This window comes from Monomorium pharaonis, chromosome 2 (genome assembly GCF_013373865.1).
Source record: "Monomorium pharaonis isolate MP-MQ-018 chromosome 2, ASM1337386v2, whole genome shotgun sequence".
Taxonomy (NCBI): Eukaryota; Metazoa; Arthropoda; class Insecta; order Hymenoptera; family Formicidae; genus Monomorium; species Monomorium pharaonis.
In genome coordinates, this window is record NC_050468.1 from 8,877,311 (window position 1) to 8,890,557 (window position 13,247).

Consider the following 13,247-nt stretch of genomic DNA (forward strand, 5'->3'; position numbering starts at 1 on the left):
ATGATCACACATACAGCAGTTATTTCTCACACACACATATACACATGCACACAGCATACGAATAAGACACTTTTACACATTTGGATTTGAAGTGTAATTAGATGTCATTATAATATCAACATGTACCAGATAGGAAAGGAATGATGGATATGAATATAAATGCAGAATCCTTTGTGTAAAAAGTAACATGCAAAGAAGACCTATTGATCCGTGACCGACTACGTCTCGCTTCAGGTGACATGCCAGGACGAAGAAGGCAGCCAATGCATACCAAAGAAGATCTTCCTGGCGTTGCTGCGTTTACCGGAAGTCAGCTCAAATTTAGCGGCTTACTCGAGGACGGCAAGGATTATTCAGGAAACGAAGAACCATAACGATATGGCCCATTTGAAGGCTCTCAGTTCCGAGGAGAACGACGACGCTGAGATCTGTATACCCAGCAGTATCTATCTGGAGCTCTTCAGGGATCCGGCGTTACGTGGGCATCTCAGCGTTATGGCGCGTACTCACAAATTACCTGAATTTCCCGGACGTCTTCTGGACGAGGAGATCGATTCGCGGGATTTGATTCCTGAATCGGAAAAACGCAGCCTCGCTACTTTAGCCAAGAACGATGATCTGCCGGTCATCGTAGGAGATGAAGATCGTGAGACTAATGAGGATGGAGATGGCAAAGCGGCAGCTGCGTCGATGGAGACGAGAATGTCGCACCTTCCTTGGTATATATTTTTTACAGAACTTTTCAATTTTTAATTTAACATTTTGAACAGGAAATATATGATTTTCGCACAAAGAAGACGCGGCAATAATTTTCCAAATAAAAAATTAAAAAGTTTTATATTTTATTTTGATGATCTTTTGATCATTGTTATAAATAAACTATTTAATTACTTTATGATAATTTTATGTTAATCTAACTATATAAAAAGATTATTATGTAATTATTTATTTACATGAAACGAACCATGTTGCTAAAGTATCTAAAGATTTAGCTAGAGAGACAGAGTTCTGAAAATAATTTTGTCAAAATAATTATAAAAGATGCTCAAGCTAATTGGCAGAATGTCAAAATTTTTGGCAACACTGCTTGATCATTCTTTATAATTATTTTGATTGGTTTAACAAAATTATTTTTACATCTGCATTTAGCTAAATTTTTAGATACTTTAACACAACCGTACAGTTACCCGAATTAATCGACTTGTCAAATTATAAATAAGGTACGATGCGGAGGAGATGGCGCGCTTATTATTGAACGACGAAGCTCGTCGACGAGCGTCGAAACTCTACGACTACCTGATTGACCTGGACCCAGAAGTGACCGAGTATCCGTTAGATAAACGTAATGTCGGCTCCTTGGCGCGTGATTTCGCATTGCCCAAGGGCAGACGTCACATCGGCTCGGTGGTACGCGATTACGGTTTGCCGAGCGGCAAGAGAAACGTCGGCTCCTTGGCCAGGCAGAGCATGCTGCCTCTAGGCGGCAAGAGAAACATCGCTTCTTTGGCAAGAGACTCCATGCTGCCGCAGACCGGCAAGAGAAACGTCGCCGCGCTGGCTAGGGACTCCGCTCTGCCATACGGCAAGCGATATATCGGTTCACTGCTACGAAACGGCGGCTATCCGGTCCGCGAGTACGACGAGGACAAGCGTAACGTTGCCTCACTGGCCAGGAACGCCGACTGGCCCGGTTTCGTGAAGCGAGGCGGTACCGCGCCGGGTAGAATGATCGCCCGGGTGCTCAATCGCCACGGGAGATCCCTGAGCGACGATCACGAGACGCACAGCGATCCCTTGGACCTCCAGCAGCTCATCAGACAAGGCCCCGACAATGGAAACGACGTTAAGGCAAACGTTGCCGGCAACACACCCTTCATCGTCTCGGAAGAGCTCGACGACAGCAGGGCGAAGAACAGGTCGAACAGGAGGATCGACGCCGCGACTTCACAGACGAGGCACAAACGGCAGATCGACTTTTCCGACGAGTATCCGCTGCCTGTCGTGCAGAACACCAACATGCTCGACTACGAGGACATGCTCGAGGCGCTCGCCGATCGCTATCCGAACGCGGAGAAGAGGTTCATGGGTGAGTAAAATAGATTCGACCGCGCGACACATTGATATTCATTCGAGGATCGAGGCCGCGGAATTTATTTTACATTTATTACGTGTGACATTTCGATCGGTATTAAGTTATGGAAATGCCTCTGTAAAGCGTATTTTACATTTGTAACGCGAGAGAAAGGCTATCCATCTCTCAAATGTCATAGCGCTACTGCGGATTTACTCACGCAGGAATGCTTTTATACGGGAGCGAAGTTTAATTTTCATATTTTCTTAATTTTCTGGAACTTCGTATCTTCTTTTTTTTTTTTTGTTGATTAATATTGAAACTGGTCCGCCAAGCAGGATTCGCATTAATCGCGAGGTCACGTTTAATCCTTTGTTCCACAAATTTTTCTGCTGAACATATTTTGTTGAATTTTAGTACATGGAGGATTATTTATGGATTATTTACGCGTATGATATTTTATATGTAAGAGTTCTTTAGGCTTTTAATTTCAAATCAGAAGCCGAAATATAAAAATGACGGATTTATATATTTTGAAATTATGCAATTTTCGAGCCGATTTCCGAGACAATGCCTACTATCCTCTTAATACCGCTCGTCTTCTCTTTAATTTATCATAAAAAAAGATTTTAAATTAAGTAATTTTACTACTAGTAAATATAAATAATTTTTTAAAACAAAATCTTGCAAATAGTTAAATTCTGATTTAATTTTAATCATAAAATTTTATAACAATACAGAAAAGGAAAATAGATGAATTTCATAATCAGTGGAAGGTAAAAAACCGGAAAAGTAATTATATTATAATTATATTATATATATTTATTATTTACATACACATGGAGGTCTCAGGAACATAATGATATCAAATATGTAATATAAATTAATTCTAAAATACATCCACAGAAAAGGTTTCTGGACCTAATACTATTACTCTTCGATCTATCATAAAATAGGATCGATGTAGCGTCAATCATATCTATTATTAAAAAAGGAATATTTTATTTTTAAGTGGAAAGTTCTTAAATCTAGATTAAAATGATTTGATGCTATCTTGGTCGTTTTCTTAGAATGGTTTAATAAATTTATGGCAATATTGATATTCTAAATTTAAAAATAGACCGATCTGAAGATAGAATCTTGTTTTATTTTTATACTACATGAGGTTATAATAAGATTAAATAATGTCAAGAATATTTTTTATCTCGGTATCAGAAATTCTTTCTGAGAGGGTACATAAAAACTACGAAGAAATTGACAGGTCATATATGGCCCTAATACCCAACATGGGGTTAATCCTCCTTTTTCCCCTTGCACTCGCGACGTATCCACGACGCATCCGCGCGTCGTTCGTCCAGCGAGCCTCAAAATTCCATGAGGATAGCGTAAGGAGGAAACAAACGCGCTACATCGAACAAATCGACACCGTCTGTTGTCAACTATAACTCTGTCGAGAACAGGTTCCGCGCCGGAAGTGCCGGGCGACTCAAGCTACCCTGAAGTATTGCAACCGAGTAAGAGACATATCGGGGCCCTCGCACGCCTCGGCTGGCTCCCGTCGTTCCGTGCACCACGATTCTCTCGGTCACCGCGATATCTGGTCGAAAGGTCAGGCCGTTAGGCAGCCGTTTCTCTGTATCTCTATTTTTCTCCGTGTCCTCTTCTCCTACCTCGATGTGTGATGTCAACCGTTTTCGCCAGTACCTGTACTCTAGTAAAGCTCTACCTACTGACTGAGAAAATATGTCATATCTATGTGTGTGTGCCAGTACCGACAGATCAGCCACGTCACGTCACGTCAATGATAACCCATCAAATACCAACAACTACCTACTACCATCTACAAATCACTACGTAACAAAACAAAACGTTCTCCAATTGTGTCTTCTTCTTCTACTACCACTAACTACTACTACTACTACTACCACCACTACTACTACTGCTATTACTACTACCACGAATCCTGGGACTCATCACGGTAGTTGGGTGTACAATGTTTCGATGTAGTGTCTCGCTGTTAGAGACTCTAGCGGCTGTTAAATCGTTAGAACGCTGATAGTAGATCGATGTTAGACGATTAGACAGCGTAGAATTGATGTTTATCACATTTATTTTATGTTTTAATTAATTTTTTAAATGTATTATTGAATGTGTGTGGTTCCCAACTTCAATTATAATTTTTGCCACAACATTTTTGGGACAATATATATTATAATATGTCAAATATTATTTCTTAAAGAAGTATATAATTATAATTAAATATTTTTTATTTAAACCATGAACCATAAACAGAGTGTGGTTTATCTATTTCTTAAATTAATTGTTGGGAACCATGAGTGCGGCATTTTTCTAGATACTTTCAAAAGTGCAGTGTTATATCGGAATGGTTTTTATGCCGCATTATTTTAATTTTACTTTAATAATCCGCGCGACGTGATTTTTCAACTCGCGAAACTGATTAAAAACCATTGCTGAAGAACACTGTGTACATTGATGTTAAATGTTCAATATGTTGAACGTTTCTGTGGAGTTCCTTTCTGGAATCATCAAGTTGTACCTAAAATCGCAAAAGAAAACTTGGAACAATTATTTTGCAATAATTGATAACAAACAAACTTTTATGCTGTATATATATCTTGTTCATCTTCTTTACTCTAATAAAATTCATTTTCTATAAAGAAAAGTATCTTTACAGAAAAAGAATTTTAAATTTTACGTAAACAGCCACCAATTCATATGCATGAATAAACATTTATTTTTCAATTAATTTTCTGTCGTTGTTTTTGTTAGATAAGTGTTTGTGCTGACATTGTCGGCACCGCGCGCTATCGATTAGTTACGTGTTTAGAATTGATCCAACTGTGAGTGGCTGTGTCGAATGAGCGGCGTTATACGAGACGTAACGAGTGCGCGAATTGAATTTCAGGGAGAATCCCGCAGATGGGTCCTCGTCCAACTACACCCCCAACGCGTCGTCTCGGTCGCTAAGGCGGATCTTCACCCCGGACGTCCACTACCTGCAGTCCCTGCACGGAGATTGTCGACATGGCTTCAAGAGGTTCCTGTTACCGGACATCGATAACTTCTTGCGGACGTCGAGCACCCGCGTCGCGTCCCGTTCCATGTAAAAGCCCTCGTCCTTCGATGCTCGTCCAAGACGGCGACGCCGTACAAATTACATTACATCGGACTCACGCGTTTTATTAAGCGAACAGTTGAGGAAGTTGGGATAAAAAAAAAACGAATGTAAATATTATTCGGATCTTGGAGTATGACGTTCTTCCTTACTGGCCACTGATCATTCTTTGTCAACGGTAGATATGTTCTACAAGTATACATTTCGATCATCAATAATCTCTCGATCTATCAACGAATAATAATAACAACATCAAATATTAAAAGATTGATTTATAGCAATATTAAAAAAAAAAACTAAAAAAAAATTAATTCAAAATTAGAAACGATAACGGAAGTGAGGAAGTCCGTCACGCAATTTAATCAGCGGCTAGTCTACAGACTCATTGATAGGGATCGATCTTGTCGCAAGATCCGTCGATGGACAATAAGTTTACTGCTCGCCGACAATAATAGTCTCACATAAATCCAATGTGACGCCTTTTAAATGTGCCGTTTCTGTCGGACAGATTTTAAAACCGAGTTATGCGAAAAGCGTATACACATTTGAAAAGGAAAGATTTTAATTCGCAGATAGATTTTTCTCACGAGAAAATTAAAAAAAAATTTCTTCCTCCGCAGTTAGAAGTGTCTCAATGTTACGCAAAGGACTCTGTCGTTGATAGTCTCTAAATTTACGAATTTTTGTAAGTCACGTTTCTCTTGACATTTGTATCTCGATACTCCTCTTAATGTCGATGTATAACAAACGTATCTGCCGCGTGACTTTTGTAATTTGCATCTTCCGAAGCAAGACAAGAAATATCCTTGATCGATAGTACAATAACGATCGATCGACTCACGGTTTGCGATTTGGCATTGGTCTCCGATAATTAACGCCACTCAATATCGATATCATTGATAAATCACTTTCCAACGGTTTATCGAGCAATACTCGCAATTCTTTTCTTTTTTTTTTCATTGCGCGTCGTTTGTAACGACACGAACGAACGGAGAGGGTAGGAGAGGCTAATTTGGCCGTGAATTTAACGATAAATCATCGCAAGTTCGAAATCTTTTATTCCGCGGCCGGTTTCTCATTTAAACGAGCGCAGTCGCAAGGAAGACCGTATGCTGCTTTGATGATTATTAGGACTTCACTGATAAATCATTGCGAGATCGAAATATTTTACGCGCTGACGCGTTCTCGGCGGCCGTGGGGAACCGCAAGGTCGCAAAATGAGAAATAAAAATTTTACGCTCGTCAATTCGGCGACTATTACTTGGCGAAAGCGTAAATCGGCAAAGTGTTTAAAAAATGATTCATTATTCGCGGAAAGAGTAGCTTGCAATTGTGAAACGCGATACGATATCGACGATCATTAACTAATCAAGAAAGGTTTTTTGTTATTCTTCAAATATTTCCCACTATATATGTTGCGATTAGTAAATTTTCCCCTCGCGTGTGACTTTTAGATACTTGTGGTGTTAGGAATGCAACGAATATATATTTGTTACATTTGTTAGCTGCTTAAAAAGATGTCTTTGCTTGAGAAACATATGATTATCGCTTCTCATTGATACAATGAACTTACAATTCTTTTACAATTTTACAATACAATTTTTTGGTTTACTTGGAAAAGGATTTACGTGAAATATGAAGTGTATTAATTACACATGTTTCTCCTTTACCTTTTGTTTTGTTGTTTTTTTTTTACAGAATTGGACCGTAAAACCATATATGTTTGACTTAAAAATTTTCATCTTTACAAACGGCATTATTATGTGATTTTCCTTTTTATGATTTCGATTAAGAATGTTGCAGTCGCAGAAGCTTTCAAAGATTTTTAAACGAGAAACAAGGAAAGTAGGCATTTTTCATAACAAACTTTAATATAGAGGTACCATTTTACGGCGCCACCCTTGTCTCTCGTCTACGAATGTTGTCATTTTTGTCATTTTATCGAAATCCTATGGTTACAACCGTGAGAATCTCGATCGTTCGCACATACGCACGCGTAAGATCGACGAAGCCAGAAAATAATCTCCGTATGCGTAGTAAACCATGTACTGTATAAATGCCAGATTAGTGCTCAGAGAGCTTACGAGCTCGATGGCGATAACGCGAATTCGGTTTCATCCTAGTCTCTCCATTGTATCTCATCTATATTGTTAGAGATATCGTTGTGTAACATGTATGTGGTATTACACGTATACAATCGAAATACGCTCGATGTCGCGGCATATCATCGGTCTATCATTGCTGTGGATGACGTATAAGTCTCTGTCGATTTCTCTTTAACTTTACGATTTAAAATACTATGTGTTTGTTTAGACAATAATGGATAACCGAAGTGACAATAAAACGATAATAATATTGAAGTAATAAAGACGAATTTTATTTCCGCAAATAAATACTTTTGTCCAGAGTTGAGCGTTTACGAGTAAAATATAAATAATCTACATTACGTGCAGTATACAGTGTAAACTGTGTAAATTACATTTTATGTATCATCTACGTAAATAATAATTTATGGATTATAGAGGATTCAAATTTTATTGGAAACAGTGAAAATATTTTTAATTTTAATTTTGAATATTTTCATTAATTTATTAATAATAAAGTCAGATAGACTCATTTTATAATTTATTTATTTTTTTTTTGTATTTTGAGTTACCTAATTTATAATAATTTATGTTATGTGCATTGCTTATATGACGAAGATTCGTTTAAACGTAAATAACGTAATAATGCATAACGTAAATAGTAGATATAGACATAATTTTGAAATTTACGGTACTATTCTGTTTTTGTTCTATTTTCAATATTTATTAATCCTGCTATTCTGTTTCAAGTATTATTATACCGTTTAGGTTAATACGATTAAAAGACTTAAAAAATATATATATTTTTAACAAATCTTACAGTAACAGACGAAATTATTAAAAAACCGTTAAAAATTAAAGTTAAATGAAACACATTTTAGATAAATGCTCGAACAGAACAACAAAATTAAACGAAATTATCATATGCCATCTATGATTATTCGCAGAATTAAAAATGTGATTTGTAATGTTAATTGCTAGGCAAGGAAGGAGACGGTGACGTAAAAGAAGGGCTACAGCTCGAGTTTATTCCTTTAAGATTTTAAGTTAATTATTAAAAGTATTAACAGAAAATGAATATCTACCGAGAAAATCTAAATTTGAACTTCCGCCAAAGTTACTTCCCGTGATAAAGCTTTGTGTAATAATTTCTTTGTTTAGAAAGCTGCTTGTCTTTTTCAAAGATATTTAGAAATATTTACTTTTAATATTTGATTATTTAATTTGTATTTCCGTTTCAGGTAAGTTAGATACTTAAAGATATAGATTGTTGTTTGTAATGGGTTATAAGAATTTATAATTTTTAATACAAAATAGGATATAAGTGTGAATTAGATGGACATAGTTTTTTAATTGGAAATAGCACATCTGTATTATTACAATAAACAATAAACAAAGTATCAATACACTCAGTAGAATGTAATGTTTAAAGTACAAATACTATTTGTGACAAAAAGTTGGAATCAATATTAACAAAAAATTAAAAATGTTTAATACAAAAACTTCATTTTTGTATTATCTACTTTTATTAACATTTTAGGAGAGAGGTCAAAAAGCACTATATAAATTCATTAATTGATAAATTTTATGTATAATTTATGTATCTATAATTATACAAAATATAATATATTATATATACAATATATAATACAAAATATAATAATACAATAAAATATGTACATTATCAGCTAATCTCTGTACTAAAGATAATTGGCTAAAATATTCCACCCACGCTACGGTGATAATTAAGCTGAGCGTGCTGAGCGTAATCGTAACCTTGATCGTACCAGTCCGATGTTGAACCCGCCGTATTTGAGGTACTCGAGGATTGACTCTGAGAATTCGTGTGCTGATGACTACCAGTGTGACCTGAACCGTACTCGCTGCTCTGAAAATGATTAAATTGTCCAGCCCAGCCGAGCTGCGCCCTGGACCAATCGGTGTTACCTGAAGATCAAAGACGAAATGTAGACTTTAACACATTTTTATACTCGATAGAATTTCGAACGTGTAAGAGTTATGAACTTGTTATATTTCGATACTTTAATGTATTTTAAATTTGCAGCTTCAGATTAATGTCAAAGAGATAAGAAGATAATAACTGGATTTTAGAAACACCCCCAATAAAACAGTACATGAAATCCATGTTGAATCCACGTAGAATCCAAATAGAAACGTGAATTTCACATACTGTTTTATTGGGGACACTTAACACTAGAAGTACCGAAGTCTTTTATCAACTAAAAGATAAGCAAATAAATTACAATAAAAATAAGAGATAAGGTAAAAACTTAAATTTAATTTTATTAGTATAAAGCACGTAATTATTGAAAACTCAAAAAATTCAGAATTTCTTTTTTTTGTGTAAGAAATATAGAAACGACCGGGGGGTACGTTTGCTCATTTTTTAAAATTTTAGTTATAAAATAGTTTTAAACATTTAATTGTTGCAATTGATTATGTAGTAATGATAGAGACAATCTTCCTCTGAATTTTGACTCTATTAATGTTACTATAAACCGTATTGTTTTGTCTATAATAATTAAAATATTAACACACAGCATGACTGCGTATGTACCACGGTACTAGAGCAAGTACGCTAGTAGCTCGGGGCAAGTCGGCATTATATAAAATACATATAACTCTACTATAAAGAGTGTAAAACTAAGAAATTATACAATACAATACCATATGCAATATTTAAGTGCTTAGAATTTTATTTAAATCTTGAAGTAAAGGAAAATATCATATTTTATGTTACATACGTATATATGATGCGCAAAACAAACTTAAAAATAACAAAATAGATATAAACATATTATATATTAAAGTAAATCAACGTATGCATAAAATAAATGTAAGGATATAAAGTAAATTTGAATATGTTATAAAGTAAATTAGGAAACTTACCCCATTTGTTTATTTTACGATTTTAATAATTTTAAGAGAATAAAAGTTTACTTTTTTACTTTTACTTAAGTTTATTTATTCATGATAACTCAAAAAATATCAGGAGAAAATTTTGAGACATCTAAAATTTTACTCGATTGCCTCGAAATCAGTTTTTTCTTTCTTTTAGCTATAATATTTGTCTGATTTTAATAAAATTTGGAGATAAGTACCTTTATATTAAAGAAATGTTTTATGATTTTATTCGAACTATTTTTTTCACAATTAGTATATAAACAATTTACGTATTCGTACTTGCAAACCTGTCCTAGTCTCCCCTAATAATAACCCATTAGACAGTGTCAAAATTTTAAACGTAAAGGGACGAAAGAAAAAATTTCTTTCTATGTGAAATCTAGGAAATCAAGAAACTCGAAGAAGCTTAAATGTAAAATACACCGCACACGCCTACTGGAGGGTTAAAATAACGGAAAAAAGATCATTTGTAGCAGTAAAAATCTGTGTGTTGTAGCTAAATTTCAATGGTATACAATGAAAATCCAGCTACCACACACAGATTTTTTGTTACTGCAACTAATCCTTTTTTCCGTGAAAGGAAATAGAAATGGTCAACAATGACCACTCGGTACTCCGAATGTTGAAACGTGAAGGCATCTTTGGAATACCGTACGGTCTTCCGACTTCTTCCAAGGTGACTCGCAGATCTTATGAAAAGTACTCACCAGCGTTGTGCGAAAGCGACGTAGGCGCGCCGTGCGCGGCGGGTGGCTGCATTGTCGATACCTGCGCGAGTTGCATGGAGGCCGTGTGTCCCGGAAGCGAGCCGATATGACCGGAAATGGTAACCGCGTGTCCCTGAAGGGCGCCGCTCATCGTGGTGGGCACCTGGGCCATCGTGCTAGCCATTTGGGCGATGGCGGTGCTGCCGGTTGGGACTTGGTGAACGCTGCTGGGCGCCTGATGCAGCGTCGTCGGGCTGTGATGCAACGTTGTGGGTACCTGAGGTATTCCACCTGGCATCTGTGGCATTTGCGGTATCTGGACGAGCTCGTGGCTGGCGTATTGGCAAGGCGTCAACGGCAGGTTCGTCACCGAGTGCGCTATGCTGCCGGTGTGCTTGCGGAGTCGCGCCCTGCGATTGCTGAACCACACCTGAAACAGTGCGCGTGACACTTGCTGATGGCAATCCTTCCGATAGAATCAATTGATTTGACGGTAATCGCGATGAAAACACATTTTTTACTCGGACCTGTATAGTCACTATGTACAGATCACTATATGTTATTATTATATGGTATGTAAGTATATACTATATGCTATACAGGTAATGCTTGCGTTATACTACACGCTGTATTATAGTGTTTTCCTTACTGTTTTCTAGAATGTCTACATTTCTGCTCTCTGCTTCCTCGAGTACATACTCGAAGTGTAATTCGCATATCTTTTAATTGTTTTTAACGAGAATTGATAAAAGAATATAAAAATTTGGTTAGCCAAATTTGTTGTAATGGATGTCATACTTTAATGGTAGCTACTAACGTTACACAATACTCACTTGAATCCTCGCCTCCGTCAGTCCAGTTCTCTGAGCTAATTCCTCCCTGGCGTAAACGTCTGGGTATTGTGCTCGTTGGAACGCAGTTTCCAGCAGTTCGAGCTGTTCTCCGGTGAACGTTGTTCTGCTTCGGCGTTGCTTTCGCTTTAGTGGAATGCCCGGCTCGCTTTCCGTGTCGGAATCGTCACCGCAACGACCTAAGAACCGTAAAAATATGACAATCATTGTCACATTCCAGAAATTCGAAGGAAAGTATTCAAAGAAATTCAGTTGACCATTCGTATTATCGCAAACGACTTATCGGGTGGCCTCAGTCTGTTAATTAATAGAACTGAGAGAGAGAGAGAGAGAGAGAGAGAGAGAGAGAGAGAGAGAGAGAGAGAGAGAGAGAGAGAGAGAGAGAGAGATTATCCAATATAAATATTTCTTAAATAAAATTTATAGTCTTGTATATAATTTTAAGTTTTGTCTTAATTCTGCAATTTCCTAGTTTTTTTTCATATTACAAATTTATCAGTTTTCTTATGTTTATACATAGATTTCTATTACTACACAGATTTTATGATGTTATAGTAAAGTTAGATTATTATAATGAGATTAGTCATTGTAAGAGCAGCTTACGTATTTTTACTAGATATATTACTTTGCCAAAACTACACTGCAAAGCATATCCTCTTTATATATAAAGGACATGTATATTTTATAACGGAATATACAATATTAGAACGGATTTCTTACGTGTCCATTTTACTTAAGCGTGACTGGCGCAATTCTTAATGTGACATTTTATCTATGTATGACAATGTCTTTTATATAAATAGGACTGAAAATAATTATTATAGAATAGACGTTAAACCGGACATTATAAAGGATGTGGTCCGGACATTATAAAGGATGTGGTCCGTCATGTATATTAAAGCGGACGAAATAAACAAAACTATGCTGGCAACGCAATATGGCGCGAGCGGTAGCGATAGCTTTGTCGTTCACTGTTACAACAGTCTGTTAGCTTGTCTGCTTTGACGGCCGTTCTCTTCGCAGTTGTGATGAGTGTTTTTGTTGCTAATTGTTGGTGCTAGTTGTGGATGTCGATCGGCGCGGTGGCCGTCGCGGTGGGTATGCGGCATGTGATTGCGAATTTGGGTTGCTTCCCGAGGATGGTGACGCGGGTGTGTGCTCCTCTTGCGGGCATTATTCGCCTATGAGCGTGTGAGAAAAGAAGCACACGTTTGCGTTGTCATCCGCGGGAGACAACTCAAATTCGTCGCGGTCGCATGCCGTGCATTTGCCGCGGTGGTTGCCTCGTCGATCAGTGCCCGTGTTGGCACCAACGGTTAGCAATAGAGATGTTTATTGCAACTGAGGGGAGGGCAGCCGTTAGGGCGGACATTAGTCCGTTCTATTTATGAAGGACATTAAAGACAATGTCCTGCATATATAATTCCGTTTTAATTTCACACTTATCTAAAGTGGAAAAAAAGTCATTTTTTT

The 13,247-nt window shown here is 36.9% G+C and overlaps 2 protein-coding genes across 4 annotated transcripts in view; one reads left to right on the forward strand and one right to left on the reverse strand.

The window, feature by feature from the left end:
• LOC105832746 (neuropeptide-like 1) overlaps positions 1-7,575 on the forward strand; it is a 36,925-nt gene extending 29,350 nt beyond the window's left edge. The window contains exons 2-5 of one of the 3 annotated variants that reach the window (XM_012673948.3): positions 235-719; positions 1,221-2,086; positions 3,532-3,679; positions 4,998-7,575. In XM_012673948.3, coding sequence (XP_012529402.1) covers positions 235-719; positions 1,221-2,086; positions 3,532-3,679; positions 4,998-5,199 — 1,701 coding nt within the window. In that variant the 3' untranslated portion in view covers positions 5,200-7,575. Of the gene's footprint in view, positions 1-234; positions 720-1,220; positions 2,087-3,531; positions 3,680-3,840; positions 3,935-4,997 lie in introns of those variants that run through there. The other 2 variants (XM_012673949.3, XM_036282507.1) reach the window with 2 other exon arrangements.
• Positions 7,576-9,005: 1,430 nt separating this feature from the next.
• LOC105830075 (protein gooseberry-neuro) overlaps positions 9,006-13,247 on the reverse strand; it is a 32,156-nt gene continuing 27,914 nt past the window's right edge. The window contains exons 4-6 of the mRNA XM_036283025.1: positions 11,757-11,953; positions 10,924-11,353; positions 9,006-9,238 (exon numbers count right to left, since the gene is read on the reverse strand). Coding sequence (XP_036138918.1) covers positions 9,006-9,238; positions 10,924-11,353; positions 11,757-11,953 — 860 coding nt within the window. The remainder of the gene's footprint in view (positions 9,239-10,923; positions 11,354-11,756; positions 11,954-13,247) is intronic.